Here is a 22,371-nt window from a genome sequence, read left to right on the forward strand (position 1 = left end):
GTCCTCTCCGCCCCATTGCAAAATGTGTAGAATGTCAGGAAATTGCAAGGCGTGTGAGGGGAGTTCACTAAAACTTGATGTTCTGGTGCCTCGCGGCACTTCAAAATGTTGATTGGGGACTACTTTGCTGAGGAATGTGATTGTATATTTGTATTATATTGTATTCAGTAAATTGTGTATCCGCGGGACTCTAAAAAGGAATGCCTGGCACTAGTGAGACACAGCCGCTTCAGGCACATGCAGATTTTTCCACTGGTTTCCACAGGAATGTGCGTGTGTATCTAACGCTGACACATACAAAAATAGACCAATGCAACCCATGGTTGGACTCCTAGAAAAGAGGTATAATTTTACAATTACAGACTCCATTGATTTTAGGTTCAGCCTAATGCGTCTAAGAGAATTATCCCTGTATACTGTGGTGTGTATAAGTGAGCTTGCAGACAGCCAATGCATTACTCCTAACTCTTTGAAAGGGACTAGAGGGAGCCTGCAGCATTGGGTTGTTTATGACATTAATCACTGTCATTCTCAGCCATTTGGCTGCGAAATCGGAGATAATGACACATTTTTACCCGGAATCAGTCAATTACATTTCTCATTGCTTTTCACATCTGCAATATACTCCCTCTGAACGACGGCAAGCAGTCTTTGTCCGTAATAAATAGATATTCAATGAATCATTTGATATTTACTGAGGGCCTGTATTTGGCAGCACTTCAGTGTGGATCCCCCCAATGCCTGCTTACTCATCTGTGTGCATTAAAATGCATTGTACTATAAACTGAACAATGACTAAATACGTACATTATAAATGATGTTTTGGACCGATACACTATATATAGAGGAGTATGTGGACACTCCTTCAAATTAGTGGATTCTTCTATTCCAGCCACACCCTTTGCTGACAGGGGTATAAAATCAATCACAGCCATAAAATCTCCATAGACAAACATTGGAAGTAGAATGGCCTTATTGAAGAGCTCAGTAACTTTCAACTTGGCACTGTCATAGGATGCCACCTGTCCAACAAGTCAGTTTGTCAAATGTATGCCCTGCAAGATCTGTCCAGGTCAACTGTAAGTGCTCTTATTGTGAAATGGAAACCCTAACTGTCTCTGGAAGCAGCGTCGGGACAAGAACTGCCCATTGGGAGCATAATGAAATGGGTTTCCATGGACGAACAGCCTAAGATCCCAATGTGCCAAGCGTTGGCTGGAGTGGTGTAAAGCTCACCCCCATTGGACTCAGTGGAGCAGTGGAAACGTGTTCTCTGGAGTGATGAATCACAAATCACCAACTGGCAGTCCAACAGATGAATCTGAGTTTGGCTGATGCCAGGAGAACGCTACCTGCCCCAATGCATAGTGCCAACTGTAAAGTTAGGTGGAGGAGGGATATTGGTCTGGGGCTGTTTTTCATGGTTTGGGCTGGGTAGTTTACTTCCAGTGAAGGGAATTCTTAATGCTACAGCGTACAATGACATTCTAGACAATTCTGTGCTTCCAACTTTGTGGAAGGCCCTTTCCTGTTTCAACATAACAATGCCCATGTGCTCTTGTGGCTGAATGAAAGCAAGTCCACACAGCAATGTTCCAACATCTAGTGGAAAGCCATCCCAGAAGAGTGGAAGCTGTGATAGCAGCAAAGGGGGGACCAACTCCATATTAATACCCATGATTTTGGAATGAGATGTTCAACGACCACTTTTGGCCATGCAGTGTGTTTAGCAGATGTTATTGCGGGTGTAACAGAAAAGCTTGTGCTCCTAGCTCCAACAGTGCAGTAAAATCTAACAATACACAACACATGTAGGTATTACAGACTGGGTTAGGGAGATTTGGAAAATGTCAGTGAAGACACTTGCCAGTTGGTCAGCGCATGTACACGTCCTGGTATTCCGCCTGGCCCTGCAGTCTTGTGAATGTTAACTTGTCTACAGGTCTTACTCACATCAGCTACGGAGAGTGTGATCACACAGTCGACCTGAACAGCTGGTGCTCTTATCCATGGTTCAGTGTTGCTTGCCTCAAAGTGACCATAGAAGGCATTTAGCTCATCTGGAAGGCTTGTGTCACTGTGCAGATCGTTGCTTGGTTTACCTTTGTAATCTGTAATAGTTTGCAAGCCCTGTCACACCCGAAGAGAGTAGCATTTGATCTGTATTACCTTGTTTCACTCATATATTTGTTAGTCATTTTGAAGTTGCAAAAGTGGTCTACGCTAATGTTGAGGTGATTCCATATCCCTCATGTATTTCATTCTCGGCTATAGGCTATTTTAAGATTCATATCTAAGCCCTCCAAACTATGTGCCAAATGATCATATATTTTGACTATTTCATCTAACTGTTGGAGTTTTTGGTTCTTCATTAAATTATTTTCCGCCATCAAATAAATATTATTTTTCTTTTTCAAATAACTTGCATATATTTAAATACCTCGAAATATTATTTGGTTTTCTGAGAGGTGTTCAAAATACTTCCAAACATTATTTGTTTTTCTTCTTCGACCTCTATTTGAATATCAAATAAAATAGTTTCAATAAAATAGCCTTTTAGTTTTAGCTCTTTAAAAAACTACACTTGAGTAACTATTTTCTGCCCAGATATGGTGTGTGTGCGTGTATGTATGCATCCCCACCACACAAACCTTCTCCCTGGCCCTGTGTCGATCTCCTGCTCCTCGTGTGTGTGTGTGTGTGTGTGTGTGTGTGTGTGTGTGTGTGTGTGTGTGTGTGTGTGTGTGTGTGTGTGTGTGTGTGTGTGTGTGTGTGTGTGTGTGTGTGTGTGTGTGTGTGTGTGTGTGTGTGTGTGTGTGTGTGTGTGTGTGTGTGTGTGTGTGTGTGTGTGTGTGTGTGTGTGGGCCTGTGTGTGGGGTGTGTGTGTGTGTGTGGGGCCTGCACGTGTGCGTGTTTGTTTTACATTATATGGGGCCTACAAACCCTAGCAGTCAAAACCCCAGCAGTATATGTGGGGCCTACAAACCCTAGCAGTATATATGGGGCCTACAAACCCTAGCATATGGGGCCTACAAACCCCAGCAGTATATATGGGGCCTACAAACCCCAGTATATATGGGGCCTACAAACCCTAGCAGTATATATGGGGCCTACAAACCCTAGCAGTATATATGGGGCCTACAAACCCAAACCCTAGCAGTATATATGGGGCCTACAAACCCTAGCAGTATATACAAACCCTGGGGCCTACAAACCCTAGCAGTATATATGGGGCCTACAAACCCTAGCAGTATATATGGGGCCTACAAACCCTAGCAGTATATATGGGGCCTACAAACCCTAGCAGTATATATGGGGCCTACAAACCCTAGCAGTATATATGGGGCCTACAAACCCCAGCAGTATATATGGGGCCTACAAACCCTAGCAGTATATATGGGGCCTACAAACCCCAGCAGTATATATATATGGGGCCTACAAACCCCAGCAGTATATATGGGGCCTACAAACCCTAGCAGTATATATGGGGCCTACAAACCCTAGCAGTATATATGGGGCCTACAAACCCTAGCAGTATATATGGGGCCTACAAACCCTAGCAGTATATATGGGGCCTACAAACCCTAGCAGTATATATGGGGCCTACAAACCCTAGCAGTATATATGGGGCCTACAAACCCTAGCAGTATATATGGGGCCTACAAACCCCAGCAGTATATATGGGGCCTACAAACCCTAGCAGTATATATGGGGCCTACAAACCCTAGCAGTATATATGGGGCCTACAAACCCTAGCAGTATATATGGGGCCTACAAACCCTAGCAGTATATATGGGGCCTACAAACCCTAGCAGTATATATGGGGCCTACAAACCCTAGCAGTATATATGGGGCCTACAAACCCCAGCAGTATATGTGGGGCCTACAAACCCTAGCAGTATATATGGGGCCTACAAACCCTAGCAGTATATATGGGGCCTACAAACCCTAGCAGTATATATGGGGCCTACAAACCCTAGCAGTATATATGGGGCCTACAAACCCTAGCAGTATATATGGGGCCTACAAACCCTAGCAGTATATATGGGGCCTACAAACCCTAGCAGTATATATGGGGCCTACAAACCCCAGCAGTATATATGGGGCCTACAAACCCCAGCAGTATATATGGGGCCTACAAACCCCAGCAGTATATATGGGGCCTACAAACCCCAGCAGTATATATGGGGCCTACAAACCCTAGCAGTATATATGGGGCCTACAAACCCCAGCAGTATATATGGGGCCTACAAACCCTAGCAGTATATATGGGGCCTACAAACCCTAGCAGTATATATGGGGCCTACAAACCCTAGCAGTATATATGGGGCCTACAAACCCTAGCAGTATATATGGGGCCTACAAACCCTAGCAGTATATATGGGGTATATATATACTACACTATAAGGTACAATGATGAACCACTGATGACTCCATCCCCTGATATTTATCATTTCATAAAGCTGCTCCATGACAACACTTAAATTATCCCCTCCCTGATCTCCTCCTGTAAAGACATGCAGAGGCTGAAAAACGAGTTCATCCGGAGCGAGGGAGAGGAGAGATAAATCAGAGATGGAGGTGAAGGAGATTGTCAATGATCGAGCCGCCCTCCCTGCTCAATAGCCACGATCTAAAGCAATGCAAATCTATGCATACTGTTAGACAGGGTAAGATGGAGGGGGCAGGGGTGAGAAATTGGACCGAGTTAACAACCAAGTTAACATCCGTGAGGAGATGGTTGGCGTTTGAAAGAAAGGCTTTGATAAAGACAGCAGAAGTTTTTCCATTACCCGACAAAGTAAAGAGTGAAAGATAATGAGCTGGCAGTCGTCAGATCAGAACTAAACTGTACAGTATAATGATGAATATTACAATGTACAATATAATGATGAATACTACACTGTACAGTATAATGATGAATATTACAATGTACAGTGTAATGATGAATACTACACTGTACAGTATAATGATGAACACTACACTGTACTGTATAATGATGAATATTACAATGTACAGTATAATGATGAATACTACACTGTACTGTATAATGATTAATACTACACTGTATAGTATAATGATGAACACTACACTGTACAATATAATGGTTAATACTACACTGTACAGTATAATGATGAAGAACTACACTGTACAGTATAATGATTAAGAACTACTAATGCATTACACTGTACAGTACGGTGAAGAATAACTAAACTGTACAGTGTAATGCATTCATTTCAGAGGGGAGTTTCACTTTTGTTTTTCTACTATATGATATGAACTCAAAGGAAAACTTTACATTGAAAGGTCCTTTATGTATGTTTTCCCTTTAATGCTGAAGATTTTCTAGTAAGTCAATAGGAAATGTAAGATTGTGTATGAATTGTTCAATTTAATATTTGTCATTGTTCTCTGACCTCATTGTTCTATAGGGGGGGATTATATTGAAACTAATTATCTTATTCGTCTGTGTGTTTTTGTCCACTTCCTGTCTGTGTCCGTGTGTTTGTACCTGTGTCTCTGTTTCTCCTTTCTTTTGTGTATTTTGTTTTGTTCTTCTTCCGTCATGCGTTTGGCCCATGAAGCAGACGACAGACGACATGGTGTCTTCGGCAGAGTGTTCCAGTGATGACGAGGACCTGGAGGAGTGTGACTCTGGCCGTGCAGGTGGGCTAGGTTAGTTTTCCCTCTGCTTGCTCTCACGCTGCTCTATCTCTCACTCCATGCACACCTGAGGATCAAACACTGCATCCTATAAAGCATCGTAACCCCATGGACACACAAAGTGTAACTTCCAAAGATAGGAACCCAAAGGACAAATTATGGCAAGACTGGAGATTTGTTATGTTAAAATCTGACTGAATTACAGAAAACATAATACATAGCAAAGTGGAAAATAGTGAAATCCGTCATGGACTATTCATACTATAAAATCATATATGTTGCTTCCAAAAACACTGTAAACCATATTAGTTTGATGATTTACACTTGCCCGTGGGGTCGTCTGAAGTGGTTAACATGGTCACCAAAACACATGCAAACGTTGTCCTCTCAGCGTTGAATGAGAGAGAGAAAAAAGACACAGTTAGTGTGAAGATGTGCCATGTTCTCTGTGTTGATGCTTCAAAATGCATCATACCGTGTTTAGGTGCTGTGCTCTATCCACGTGGCACTGTCCTGACTTGCATTGTGACTCATGATACATTTTGAGATTCTCTTCTTAAATATTTGCTTTCAGTGAAATTACTGCGTGATTAGATATCTAGCAGGAATTAAAGTATTGACTCATTTATGTGTGTTTGTATTACATTTTTTAAATGTTTCCATATTTAGAGGCTTTTGCACTGTAACACATTGAATAGAGAAGAGATATCAATGAATTTCTGTGTAGAGCGCTGTGGTTTTATTGTTGTTGCTGCTTCAAGGTGAACATGTTACCCTGCTGTCTTATTGCAGACCAAATAGGAAAAATACTATATTGAGCTGACTTAGACGTCCCAAATCATGTTCCTCTGAGCTTCTTGAGATAACTTGGGTTTGCCTTATCTTGTTTGGATAAAATCTGAAAAGCCAGCTCTCTGGCACGGAACTGTGTGTACCACAACACCAGTATGAAACTGTGTGTACCACAACACCAATATGGAACTGTGTGTACCACAACACCAGTATGAAACTGTGTGTACCACAACACCAATATGGAACTGTGTGTACCACAACACCAATATGGAACTGTGTGTACCACAACACCAATATGGAACTGTGTGTACCACAACACCAATATGGAACTGTGGATACCACAACACCAATATGGAACTGTGTATACCACAACACCAATATGGAACTGTGTGTACCACAACACCAATATGGAACTGTGGATACCACAACACCAATATGGAACTGTGGATACTGTGGATACCACAACACCAATATGGAACTGTGTGTACCACAACACCAGTATGGAACTGTGTGTACCACAACACCAATATGGGACTGTGTATACCACAACACCAATATGGAACTGTGTGTACCACAACACCAATATGGAACTGTGTGTACCACAACACCAATATGGAACTGTGTGTACCACAACACCAATATGGAACTGTGTGTACCACAACACCAATATGGAACTGTGTGTACCACAACACCAATATGGAACTGTGGATACCACAACACCAATATGGAACTGTGTGTACCACAACACCAATATGGAACTGTGTGTACCACAACACCAATATGGAACTGTGTGTACCACAACACCAATATGGAACTGTGTGTACCACAACACCAATATGGAACTGTGTGTACCACAACACCAATATGGAACTGTGTATACCACAACACCAATATGGAACTGTGGATACCACAACACCAATATGGAACTGTGTGTACCACAACACCAATATGGAACTGTGTGTACCACAACACCAATATGGAACTGTGTGTACCAGAACACCAATATGGAACTGTGTGTACCACAACACCAATATGGAACTGTGTGTACCACAACACCAATATGGAACTGTGTGTACCACAACACCAGTATATGGAACTGTGTGTACCACAACACCAATATGGAACTGTGGATATGGAACTGTGTGTACACAACACCAATATGGAACTGTGTGTACCACAACACCAATATGGAACTGTGTGTACCACAACACCAATATGGAACTGTGTGTACCACAACACCAATATGGAACTGTGTGTACCACAACACCAATATGGAACTGTGACCACAACACCAATATGGAACTGTGTATACCACAACACCAATATGGAACTGTGTGTACCACAACACCAATATGGAACTGTGTGTACCACAATACCAATATGGAACTGTGTACCACAACACCAATATGGAACTGTGTGTACCACAACACCAATATGGAACTGTGTGTACCACAACACCAATATGGAACTGTGTGTACCACAACACCAATATGGAACTGTGTGTACCACAACACCAATATGGAACTGTGGATACCACAACACCAATATGGAACTGTGTGTACCACAACACCAATATGGAACTGTGTGTACCACAACACCAATATGGAACTGTGTGTACCACAACACCAATATGGAACTGTGTGTACCACAACACCAATATGGAACTGTGTGTACCACAACACCAATATGGAACTGTGTGTACCACAACACCAATATGGAACTGTGTGTACCACAACACCAATATGGAACTGTGTGTACCACAACACCAATATGGAACTGTGTATACCACAACACCAATATGGAACTGTGTGTACCACAACACCAATATGGAACTGTGTGTACCACAACACCAATATGGAACTGTGTGTACCACAACACCAATATGGAACTGTGTGTACCACAACAATATGGAACTGTGTGTACCACAACAATATGGAACTGTGTGTACCACAACACCAATATGGAACTGTGTGTACCACAACACCAATATGGAACTGTGTATACCACAACACCAATATGGAACTGTGTATACCACAACACCAATATGGAACTGTGGAGACCACAACACCAATATGGAACTGTGTGTACCACAACACCAATATGGAACTGTGTGTACCACAACACCAATATGGAACTGTGTGTACCACAACACCAATATGGAACTGTGTATACCACAACACCAATATGGAACTGTGGATACCACAACACCAATATGGAACTGTGTGTACCACAACACCAATATGGAACTGTGTATACCACAACACCAATATGGAACTGTGTGTACCACAACACCAATATGGAACTGTGTGTACCACAACACCAATATGGAACTGTGTGTACCACAACACCACAACACCAATATGGAACTGTGTGTACCACAACACCAATATGGAACTGTGTGTACCACAACACCAATATGGAACTGTGGATACCACAACACCAATATGGAACTGTGTGTACCACAACACCACAACACCACAACACCAATATGGAACTGTGTATACCACAACACCAATATGGAACTGTGTGTACCACAACACCAGTATGGAACTGTGTATACCACAACACCAATATGGAACTGTGTGTACCACAACACCAATATGGAACTGTGTGTACCACAACACCAATATGGAACTGTGTATACCACAACACCAATATGGAACTGTGTGTACCACAACACCAATATGGAACTGTGTATACCACAACACCAATATGGAACTGTGTGTACCACAACACCAATATGGAACTGTGTATACCACAACACCAATATGGAACTGTGTGTACCACAACACCAATATGGAACTGTGTGTACCACAACACCAATATGGAACTGTGTGTACCACAACACCAATATGGAACTGTGTGTACCACAACACCAATATGGAACTGTGTGTACCACAACACCAATATGGAACTGTGTGTACCACAACACCAATATGGAACTGTGTGTACCACAACACCAATATGGAACTGTGTGTACCACAACACCAATATGGAACTGTGTGTACCACAACACCAATATGGAACTGTGTGTACCAAACACCAATATGGAACTGTGTGTACCACAACACCAATATGGAACTGTGTGTACCACAACACCAATATGGAACTGTGTGTACCACAACACCAATATGGAACTGTGTGTACCACAACACCAATATGGAACTGTGTGTACCACAACACCAATATGGAACTGTGTGTACCACAACACCACAACACCAATATGGAACTGTGTATACCACAACACCAATATGGAACTGTGTGTACCACAACACCAATATGGAACTGTGTGTACCACAACACCAATATGGAACTGTGTGTACCACAACACCAATATGGAACTGTGTGTACCACAACACCACAACACCAATATGGAACTGTGTGTACCACAACACCAATATGGAACTGTGTGTACCACAACACCAATATGGAACTGTGTGTACCACAACACCAATATGGAACTGTGTGTACCACAACACCAATATGGAACTGTGTGTACCACAACACCACATGGAACTGTGTATACACAACACCATATGGAACTGTGTATACCACAACACCAATATGGAACTGTGTGTACCACAACACCAATATGGAACTGTGTGTACCACAACACCAATATGGAACTGTGTGTACCACAACACCAATATGGAACTGTGTGTACCACAACACCAATATGGAAGTGTGTAACAACACCAATATGGAACTGTGTGTACCACAACACCAATATGGAACTGTGTACCACAACACCAATATGGAACTGTGTGTACCACAACACCAATATGGAACTGTGTGTACCACAACACCAATATGGAACTGTGTGTACCACAACACCAATATGGAACTGTGTGTACCACAACACCAATATGGAACTGTGTGTACCACAACACCAATATGGAACTGTGTGTACCACAACACCAATATGGAACTGTGTATACCACAACACCAATATGGAACTGTGTGTACCACAACACCAGTATGGAACTGTGTGTACCACAACACCAATATGGAACTGTGTGTACCACAACACCAATATGGAACTGTGTGTACCACAACACCAATATGGAACTGTGTGTACCACAACACCAATATGGAACTGTGTGTACCACAACACCAGTATGGAACTGTGGAACTGTACCACAACACCAATATGGAACTGTGTACAACACCAATATGGAACTGTGTATACACAACACCAATATGGAACTGTGTGTACCACAACACCAATATGGAACTGTGGATACCACAACACCAATATGGAACAACACCAATATGGAACTGTGTGTACCACAACACCAATATGGAACTGTGTGTACCACAACACCAATATGGAACTGTGTGTACCACAACACCAATATGGAACTGTGTATACCACAACACCAGTATGGAACTGTGTGTACCACAACACCAGTATGGAACTGTGTGTACCACAACACCAATATGGAACTGTGTGTACCACAACACCAATATGGAACTGTGTGTACCACAACACCAATATGGAACTGTGTGTACCACAACACCACAACACCAATATGGAACTGTGTGTACCACAACACCAATATGGAACTGTGTGTACCACAACACCAATATGGAACTGTGTGTACCACAACACCAATATGGAACTGTGTGTACCACAACACCAATATGGAACTGTGTGTACCACAACACCACAACACCAATATGGAACTGTGTGTACCACAACACCACAACACCAATATGGAACTGTGTGTACCACAACACCAATATGGAACTGTGTGTGCCACAACACCACAACACCAATATGGAACTGTGTGTACCACAACACCACAACACCAATATGGAACTGTGTGTACCACAACACCACAACACCAATATGGAACTGTGTGTACCACAACACCAATATGGAACTGTGTGTACCACAACACCAATATGGAACTGTGGAACTGTACCACAACACCAATATGGAACTGTGTGTATGGAACCACAACACCACAACACCAATATGGAACTGTGTGTACCACAACACCACAACACCAATATGGAACTGTGTGTACCACAGCACCAATATGGAACTGTGTGTACCACAACACCAATATGGAACTGTGTGTACCACAACACCAATATGGAACTGTGTGTACCACAACACCACAACACCAATATGGAACTGTGTGTACCACAACACCACAACACCAATATGGAACTGTGTGTACCACAACACCAGTATGGAACTGTGTGTACCACAACACCAATATGGAACTGTGTGTACCACAACACCAATATGGAACTGTGTGTACCACAACACCAATATGGAACTGTGTGTACCACAACACCAATATGGAACTGTGTGTACCACAACAATATGGAACCAATATGGAACTGTGTGTACCACAACACCAATATGGAACTGTGTGTACCACAACACCAATATGGAACTGTGTGTACCACAACGCCAGTATGGAACTGTGTGTACCACAACACCAATATGGAACTGTGTGTACCACAACACCAATATGGAACTGTGTGTACCACAACACCAATATGGAACTGTGTGTACCACAACGCCAGTATGGAACTGTGTGTACCACAACACCAATATGGAACTGTGTGTACCACAACACCAATATGGAACTGTGTGTACCACAACACCAATATGGAACTGTGTATACCACAACACCAATATGGAACTGTGGAGACCACAACACCAATATGGAACTGTGTGTACCACAACACCAATATGGAACTGTGTATACCACAACACCAATATGGAACTGTGTGTACCACAACACCAATATGGAACTGTGTGTACCACAACACCAATATGGAACTGTGTGTACCACAACGCCAATATGGAACTGTGTGTACCACAACACCAATATGGAACTGTGTGTACCACAACACCAATATGGAACTGTGGATACCAAAACACCACAACACACATTTTAACCTTACCTGTTTACTTCCCAAAGAAAATTGAATATTTTAAAGCAAGTTTTGACATAAGCCAGTTAGTCCATCAACATGTCCTATAGCTTCAGCTATTTACATGAATGACTCCACTTTTTATAGCCAAGCAAACTGGGTTTGATTTTATTGGCTGTTTGGTATGTCAGGGACACCCACCTCAGGTACTGGCTGTTTAGTATGTCAGGGACACCCACCTCAGGTACTGGCTGTTTAGTATGTCAGGGACACCCAGCTCAGGTACTGGCTGTTTAGTATGTCAGGGACACCCACCTCAGGTATTGGCTGTTTAGTATGCCAGGGACACCCACCTCAGGTACTGGCTGTTTAGTATGTCAGGGACACCCAGCTCAGGTACTGGCTGTTTAGTATGCCAGGGACACCCACCTCAGGTACTGGCTGTTTAGTATGGCAGGGACACCCACCTCAGGTACTGGCTGTTTGGTATGTCAGGGACACCCAGCTCAGGTACTGGCTGTTTGGTATGTCAGGGACACCCAGCTCAGGTACTGGCTGTTTAGTATGTCAGGGACACTCACCTCAGGTACTGGCCAAGGTGTTATCAGCACTACCTGATTATCGTCCTCTGAGTGGTCAATTCCAATTCCTCCCAAAGTTCCTATGAGAGATAGCAGTGCTAAAGAGCCCATGTCTGATCTCTACTGTAGCCCTCTGAGCTCTCCAGGTCTCTGAGGACAGATATCATCAGGACCCCAGTCATCCAATCATCATATGTTTACACAGAAATTCACACCATTCTAGCCCCGACATCAGTTGACGTGGACAGCTACATGCTACGTGGTCTCGATATTTATTTTTCGTCATTTTCGTGAGTGAAGCATGTGAGGTTTGTTTTTATTTTGTTATACTTTGGTTTGACGTTTTGTATGTGACAGGCTCTTTTATATGTTCGGTTCTCTTGGCTTCCGGATTGTGTTTGTTTTGTTTTTGAGTCGTTGCCTTTATCTATCTGCCAATTATCTGAAATTCGACATGCCTGTTGTCTCGCCTCATCATGTGCAGCATGAATTTTCGGTGGTTGAAAAAATTGTTTTCCTCATCTCTTTTAGAGCATTTGTTGCCATGAGGCTTTTTTAGAGCAAACATTCCTGTGTTTTGATAATCAAAGCAAATAAAAAGGCAACAAAATATGTTCTTGTCATCAACTTTTTGGGCTTCAAGCAGGCAGCCATAACATCTAACTGAAGAAAGTTGTGAATTAAGAATGATATCTTTTAAACCTCCCCTCCTCCCTTCATTCACTACCTACCTACCTTATTGTCCTCCTAAACCCCTCCCCCTTCCTTGTCAAGCCATTCTGCATTTAAATTGGTTTCAATGAAGATGACATAAAGAGTATTTTATTGCCACAAAAGTATATATGCTTTCCTCTTTTGAGCTGCTGTCATTTTGTGGCACACATTAATAGTAGTGGCTAACTCAACCTTAACCCTTCCTCTTCCGGGTCACCTCCCGGTGACATCCAACCCTTCAAAGCATGAACTCTAATTGGCTCATGTGTGTCTGACCCTTGACCCCTAACCCTCCATTTATACTAACTTTGATTTGTCTTCCGGTCACTTTGACTTCCGCACAACATTACCTATTGCGACATCGTCGCCCTTTCTGTTCTGCACTTTTTTGTCTGTCCGTTTGTCTGTCCCTCTGTCCGTTTGTCTGTCTTTCTGTCCGTTTGTCTGTGTTTCTGTTTTGAGGCGTCGTCATGTGACTCTGTTCTCTGTTTGTAAAACTGTTTTATATTCCCCTTTCCCCTTAAAGGAATTCCATAAGACAGATACCACTGGTGATGATAATTACACACATTTTAAACTAATAACATAGATTTGATTAATTGATAGGAGATGAAATACCATCACACTCAAAAACCTGCTATTCCAATGATAACTGCACGGTAGTGGTAATTTGCAGTACACTCCAATACAATACACAGTACATACCAATCTCAAACACCAAAGAAAATGCAGTCCCAGTGCAAAACTGCAGCAACAGAGATATGCACCGTGGGACCGTATTAATGATGCACTTTGGGGCCGTACATGTTGCTGTAGACACAGTGTGGCCGTTTTAATCACGGAATATTTTGGCGTTTATGCCGTAATTAAAACGGCGTATGACATCAGTCAAACTGTGCAAAAGTGAAACCGAAACTCCCTGTTGACTGTTGGGATAAAAATAATAATAAAGCAAAATGTGTTCAGTCGTCTCTCCGATGGTTTGCAACAACTCTGTGTTTCACCCTGAAGACAAGAAAATGTAATTATCACATAGGAAAGTGCAAACTCTCTCCAGAGGACGTATTAGCTATGTGACTCATCCATCTATCCACATATCTAAAGGTTCGCTTTCAGTCAGTCAACTTCGGTAAAAAAAATATTATGGGGAATCGCACTCTCGTGACTTCTGTTGAAGCATCTACAATGACGCCTGACAAGGCCAATGAAATCACCACCTCGCTGGAAGCCAAGCCTTCCACAGGTGATAAGCTTGAGGCTCGGATTCATCCCTTCAATTATTCCACTCTACACCTCGGTGTGAACAGGAATGATTCAGGCTACTCAAACAAACAATTGGAAAATAAGACTGTCTTATGTTCAGCCAACTAAACTGCCCCAAAGTGGTAGACATTGTTCACCCCCTGGACGTTGTGTGCTGAAGTTTGTACTTATTCTTTTAAGTTTCCAAATCACAAACAATAGTTATTCTTAAATTTGCTGGTGCAATAAGTACGATGGCTTAACCCATAACAGTCCTAGCCCTGTCTAAGCAGGTGGAGCGGGGCTCTGAGAGATATAAGAAAAATCAGGAAACGTTTGTATTCTTTTTTGCTTGTATTTAACCCCTTTTTTGGCACTAAATAGTCTAAGCCGGGGGTTCTACTAAACTAAAGGGAATAGTTTTAAGCAGATCATACCAAGGATCATTTGGCTATTTGATTTGCAATTTTAACACCCATTGAAGTATCTACATTTGAAGTCGGAAGTTTACATACACCTTAGCCAAGTACATTTAAACTCAGTTTTTCACATTTCCTGACATTTAATCGTAGTATAAATTCCCTGTCTTAGATCAGTTAGGATCTCCACTTTATTTTAAGAATGTGAAATGTCAGAATAATAGTAGAGAGAATGATTTATTTCAGCTTTTGTTTCTTTCATCACATTCCAAGTGGGTCAGGAGTTTACATACACTCAATTAGTATTTGGTAGCATTGCCATTAAATTGTTTAACTTGTGTCAAACGTTTCTGAAAGCCCTCCACAACCTTCCCACAATAAGTCAGGTGAATTTTGTCCAATTCCTCCTGACAGAGCTGGTGTAACTGAGTCAGGTTTGTAGGCCTCCTTGCTCACACATGCTTTTTCAGTTCTGCCCACAAATGTTCTATGGGATTGAGGTCAGGGCTTTGTGATGGCCACTCCAATACCTTGACTTTGTTGTCCTTAAGTCATTTTGCCACAACTTTGGAAGTATGCTTGGGGTCATTGTCCATTTGGAAGACCCATTTGCGACCAAGCTTTAACTTCCTGACTGATGTCTTGAGATGTTGCTTCAACATATCCTCGTAATTTCCCTTCCTCATGATGCCATCTATTTTGTGAAGTGCACCAGTCCCTCCTGCAGCAAAGCACCTCCACAGCATGATGCTGCCACCCCCGTGCTTCACAGTTGGTGTTGGTGATGGGGTCCTTCTGCTTGCAAGCCTCCCCCTTTTTCCTCCAAACATAACGATGGTCATTATGACCAAATAATTATATTTTTGTTTCATCAGACCAAAGGACATTTCTCCAAAAAGTACAAACTTTGTCCCCATGTGCTGTTGCAAACCGTGATCTGGCTTTTTTATGGCGGTTTTGGAGCAGTGGCTTCTTCCTTGCTGAGCGGCCTTTCAGGTTGTGTCAATATAGGACTTGTTTTACTGTGGATATAGATACTTTTGTACCTGTTTCCTCCAGCATTTTCACAAGGTCCTTTGCTGTTGTTCTGGGATTTATTTGCACATTTCGCACCAAAGTATATTCATCTCTAGGAGACTGAACACTTCTTCTTCCTGAGGGGTACGATGGCTGTGTGGTCCCATGGTGTTTATACTTGTGTGCTATTGTTTGCACAGATTAACGTGGTACCTTCAGGCGTTTGGAAATTGCTCCCAAGGATGAACTAGACTTGTGGAGGTCTACAATTATTTTTCTGAGGTCTTGGCTGTTTTCTTTTGATTTTGCCATGATATCAAACAAAGACGCACTGAGTTTGAAGGTAGGCCTTGAAATTCATCCACAGGCCTCACGTCGACTGTCCCCCTGGCCTCACGTCGACTGTTCCCCTGGCCTCACGTCGACTGTTCCCCTGGCCTCACGTCGACTGTTCCCCTGGCCTCACGTCGACTGTTCCCCTGGCCTCACGTCGACTGTCCCCCAGGCCTCACGTCGACTGTTCCCCTGGCCTCACGTCGACTGTTCCCCTGGCCTCACGTCGACTGTTCCCCTGGCCTCACGTCGACTGTCCCCTGGCCTCACGTCGACTGTTCCCTGGCCTCACGTCGACTGTTCCCCTGGCCTCACGTCGACTGTCCCCCTGGCCTCACGTCGACTGTCCCCCTGGCCTCACGTCGACTGTTCCCCTGGCCTCACGTCGACTGTTCCCCTGGCCTCACGTCGACTGTCCCCTGGCCTCACGTCGACTGTTCCCCTGGCCTCACGTCGACTGTTCCCTGGCCTCACGTCGACTGTCCCCCAGGCCTCACGTCGACTGTTCCCTGGCCTCACGTCGACTGTCCCCCTGGCCTCACGTCGACTGTTCCCCTGGCCTCACGTCGACTGTCCCCCTGGCCTCACGTCGACTGTCCCCTGGCCTCACGTCGACCGTTCCCCTGGCCTCACGTCGACCGTTCCCCTGGCCTCACGTCGACTGTTCCCCTGGCCTCACGTCGACCGTTCCCTGGCCTCACGTCGACTGTTCCCCTGGCCTCACGTCGACTGTTCCCCTGGCCTCACGTCGACTGTTCCCCTGGCCTCACGTCGACTGTTCCCCTGGCCTCACGTCGACTGTCCCCCAGGCCTCACGTCGACTGTTCCCCTGGCCTCACGTCGACTGTTCCCCTGGCCTCACGTCGACTGTTCCCCTGGCCTCACGTCGACTGTCCCCCTGGCCTCACGTCGACTGTCCCCCTGGCCTCACGTCGACTGTTCCCCTGGCCTCACGTCGACTGTCCCCCAGGCCTCACGTCGACTGTCCCCCAGGCCTCACGTCGACTGTCCCCCAGGCCTCACGTCGACTGTCCCCCTGGCCTCACGTCGACTGTCCCCCTGGCCTCAGCACCGGTATTAAGGGAGGAAATATACTCCCTGCTCCAGAAACAGGCAATATGAGTGGTTCAGCCGGTATTTCCTTGTTTCAAAAAGGGACGTGGATTTCCACCCTGTTCTAAAACTTGCGTGCCCTGAACAAACATCTCAGTTCATATATTCAGGCCCATGCGTCCTGGCGATAGGTTCTCCACCATTGAACTAAAAGATACATACTTTCATGTGACCATGTACCCGAGGATTGTGAAGTCCCTGAGATTCTACTATGGGGCAATCGCCTATAAGATTTTGTTAGTACTGTTCGACTTGTCCATCTCGCATCGTGTCTTTTCAAAGGTGATGGACACAGCTCTGGCACCCATGAGGGGCCAGAGGCTGTGGGTATTGGCCTATCTGGAGTCAAAGGAACCACAGGATATTGTGCACATCCAGGTGTCCCATGTTCAGTCTCTTGGTTTTATTCTAACCAGAAAAAGAGCTGTCTAATTGCACGCATAAATCATTATTTTCTATCCGCGGAGAGGCTGTCAGGGTTCCAGCTCTCTTGGCCCAATTTTGGTTGAGGCTCACAGTACATTCCTGCCAGATCATGCACCTACAGGGGGAAATGATTTCTATGGTCATTCCCATGCGACTATTGTTGCGAAGGCTGTACCACAGTGGCATACAGTATATTCGGAAAGTATTCAGACCACTTGACTTTTTCCACATTTCGTTAAGTTACACAGTCAATCTACACACAATACCCCATATTGACATCACAATAACCCATAATGACATCACAATACCCCATATTGACATCACAATACCCCATATTGACATCACAATACCCCATATTGACATCACAATATCCCATATTGACATCACAATACACCATAATGACATCACAATAACCCATAATGACATCACAATACACCATAATGACATCACAATACACCATAATGACATCACAATACACCATAATGACATCACAATACCCCATAATGACATCACAATAACCCATAATGACATCACAATAACCCATAATGACATCACAATACACATTTACATTTACATTTAAGTCATTTAGCAGATGCTCTTATCCAGAGCGACTTACAAATTGGTGCATTCACCTTATATACACCATAATGACATCACAATACACCATAATGACATCACAATAACCCATAATGACATCACAATACACCATAATGACATCACAATACACCATAATGACATCACAATACACCATAATGACATCACAATACCCCATAATGACATCACAATACACCATAATGACATCACAATAACCCATAATAACATCACAATAACCCATAATGACATCACAATACACCATAATGACATCACAATACACCATAATGACATCACAATACACCATAATGACATCACAATACACCATAATGACATCACAATACACCATAATGACATCACAATACACCATAATGACATCACAATAACCCATAATGACATCACAATACACCATAATGACATCACAATACACCATAATGACATCACAATACACCATAATGACATCACAATACACCATAATGACATCACAATAACCCATAATGACATCACAATACACCATAATGACATCACAATACACCATAATGACATCACAATACACCATAATGACATCACAATAACCCATAATGACATCACAATACACCATAATGACATCACAATACACCATAATGACATATCAAAAACAGGTTTTTAGACCTTTTTAGAACAGTTATAAAAAAAATACAAAACTGAAAAATGACATCTAAAAACGTATTCAGACCCTTTACTCAGTCTTTTGTTGAAGCACCTTTGGCAGCGATTACAACCTCGAGTCTTCTTCGGTATGACGCTGTAAGCTTGGCACACCTGTATTTGGGGAGTTTCTCCAATTCTCCTCTGCAGATCAAGCTTTGTCAGGTTGGGTAATTGAGTGTCGATGCACAGCTATTTTCAGGTCTAGAGATGTTTGCGTCGCTGCACAGCTATGTTCAGGTCAAGAGATGTTCGATCAGGTTCAAGTGCGAGCTCTGGCTGGGCCACTCAAGGACATTCAGAGACTTGTCCCGAAGCCACTCATGCATTGTCCTGGTTGTGTGCTTAGTGTTGTTGTCCTTTTGGAAGGTGAACCTTCTCTCCAGTCTGTGATCCTTATAACTCTGGAGCAGGTTTTCATCAAGGATCTCTCTGTACTTTGCTCCATTCATCTTTCCCTCGATCCAGACTAGTCTCTAAATTCAATCTTGTTCCCTGCCGCTGAAAAACATCCCCACAGCATGATGCTGCCACCACCATGCTTCACCATAGGGATGTTTCTAGGTGTTCTCCAGTCGTGACACATGGCATTCAGGCCAAAGACTTCCATCTTTGTTTCATCAGACCAGAGAATCTTGTTTCTCATGGTCTGAGAGTACTTTAAGTGCCTTTTGGCAAACTCCAAGCAGGCTGTCATGTGCCTTTTACTGAGGAGTGGCATCCATCTGGCCACTCTATCATAAAGACCGGATTGGTGGCGTGCTGCACAAATGGTTGTCCTTCTGGAAGATTCTCCCGTCTCCACAGAGGAATTCGGTGTGACAATCGGGTTCTTTGTCTCCTCCCTGACCAAGGCCCTTCTCCCCCGATTGCTGTAGAAAGAGTCTTGGTGGTTCCAAACTTCTCCCATTTAAGAATGATGGAAGCCACTGTGTTCTTGGGGTCCTTCAGTGCTGCATACATGTGTTGGTACCCTTCCTCATATCTGTGCCTTGACACAATCCTGTCTCAGAGCTCTACAGACAATTCCTTCAATCTCTTGGCTTGGTTTTGCTCTGACATGCACTGTCAACTGTGGGACCTTATATAGACAGGTGTGTGCCTTTCCAAATCATGTCCAATCAATAGAATTTACCACAGGGGGACTCCAAGTTGTAGAAACATCTCAAGGATGATCAATGGAAACAGGTTGTACCTGAGCTCAATCCTGAGTCTTGTAGAAAAGGGTCTGAAAACATATCTAAATATTTTTTTCTGTAATTTCGGCAAACAAAACCTGCTTCTGCTTTGTCATTATGGGTTATTGTGTGTAGACTGATGAGGAAAAAATAATATTTAATACATTTTATAATAAGGCTGTAACATAACAAAATGTGGGAAAAAGATCAAGGGGTCTGAATACTTTCCGAATGCACTGTACATCAACAGTCCCTTCCCGTCCTCACCTTGGCTCACTCCCTGTTGCTGTGGAGCACATTTTCTTTCCCTTCGGGCTGTGCATGTTCACGGTTGCCTCAACTCAGTGCATGTTCCCGGTTGTCTCAACTCGGGTGCGGCTTTGCTATCCAGTAATGGGAAATGTTCGAAGGGCCGTTTATGTTTCTTGATGGGGGACCCGAGTGCCCTGTTGTGAACAGGTGCTCTGACGCACCATTGGCCTCGGACCCTCCTTTATGTGTTTCCACCAGTGGAGATTTGATTCCTATGGGCCTGGCCCCTGAGTCCCATAGGAACCAAATGTTATTACTACCATTCAGATTTGATTCCTATGGGCCTGGCCCCTGAGTCCCATAGGAACCAAATGTTATTACTACCATTCAGATTTGATTCCTATGGGCCTGGCCCCTGAGTCCCATAGGAACCAAATGTTATTACTACCACTCAGATTTGATTCCTATGGGCCTGGCCCCTGAGTCCCATAGGAACCAAATGTTATTACTACCATTCAGATTTGATTCCTATGGGCCTGGCCCCTGAGTCCCATAGGAACCAAATGTTATTACTACCATTCAGATTTGATTCCTATGGGCCTGGCCCCTGAGTCCCATAGGAACCAAATGTTATTACTACCATTCAGTCCGCAAGGGGGTTGTGGCAAGTGTTTGAGCTCTGGTGTCAAGATGAAGTACTTTTTTTTTCAGTGCTCTATGAGGGACATCCTCATGTTCCTACAGGAGCTTTTCGAGCAGGGACGTGTTAAAAGTATTGATGGTCTCAGACATTTGACGGAGCACCAGTTGCTAAACATATTGAGCCCACAAGGGACCTGGTTTTGGAGCCACTGTGTGTGGCCCCCTTTGAGCCTCTGGGGTCGGTGGATCTGAAGATCCTCTCCTACTAAACTTCCCTGCTAATGGCTTTGGCCTCAGCACATTACCTGTGCACAAATCAAATCAAAGTTTATTTGTCACGTGTGCTCAATACAATACTTACAGTGAAATGCTTACTTACAAGCCCTAACCAGCAGTGCAATTTTTAAGTGAAAAAATAGGTATTAGTTATACAATAGATAAGTAAATACATTTTTTTAACAGTAAAATGACAGTGAAAATAACAGTAGCGAGGCTATATACAGGTGGTACCGGTACAGAGTCAATGTGCAGGGGCACCGGTTAGTTGGGCCAATAGCGGTAACATACATATAGGTAGAGTTAAAAAGTTAAAGTGACTGTGCATAGATGGTAAACAGAGAGTAGCAGGAGCGTAAAAGATGGGTTGGCGGGGGGGGTCTATACACAATGCAAACAGTTCAGGTAGCCATCTGATTACCTGTTCAGGAGTCTTATGGCTTGAGGGTAAAAGCTGTTGAGAAGCTTTTAGGTTCTAGACTTGGCGCTATGTATTGCTTCACATGCATGCGGTAGCAGAGAGAACAGTCTATGACTGGGGTGGCT

At 43.6% G+C, this 22,371-nt stretch overlaps 1 protein-coding gene across 5 annotated transcripts in view; it reads left to right on the top strand.

Annotated features, from left to right (window-relative positions):
- The window catches only part of LOC118368043 (neurexin-3a-like), a 727,496-nt gene that overhangs the window by 674,963 nt on the left and 30,162 nt on the right, over window positions 1–22,371 (top strand). For 3 of the 5 annotated variants that reach the window (XM_052496442.1, XM_052496444.1, XM_052496445.1), the window contains one exon: window positions 5,586–5,676. In XM_052496442.1, coding sequence (XP_052352402.1) covers window positions 5,586–5,676 — 91 coding nt within the window. The remainder of the gene's footprint in view (window positions 1–5,585; window positions 5,677–22,371) is intronic. The other 2 variants (XM_052496443.1, XM_052496446.1) reach the window with 1 other exon arrangement.

Source organism: Oncorhynchus keta, chromosome 35, assembly GCF_023373465.1.
Source record: "Oncorhynchus keta strain PuntledgeMale-10-30-2019 chromosome 35, Oket_V2, whole genome shotgun sequence".
Taxonomy (NCBI): Eukaryota; Metazoa; Chordata; class Actinopteri; order Salmoniformes; family Salmonidae; genus Oncorhynchus; species Oncorhynchus keta.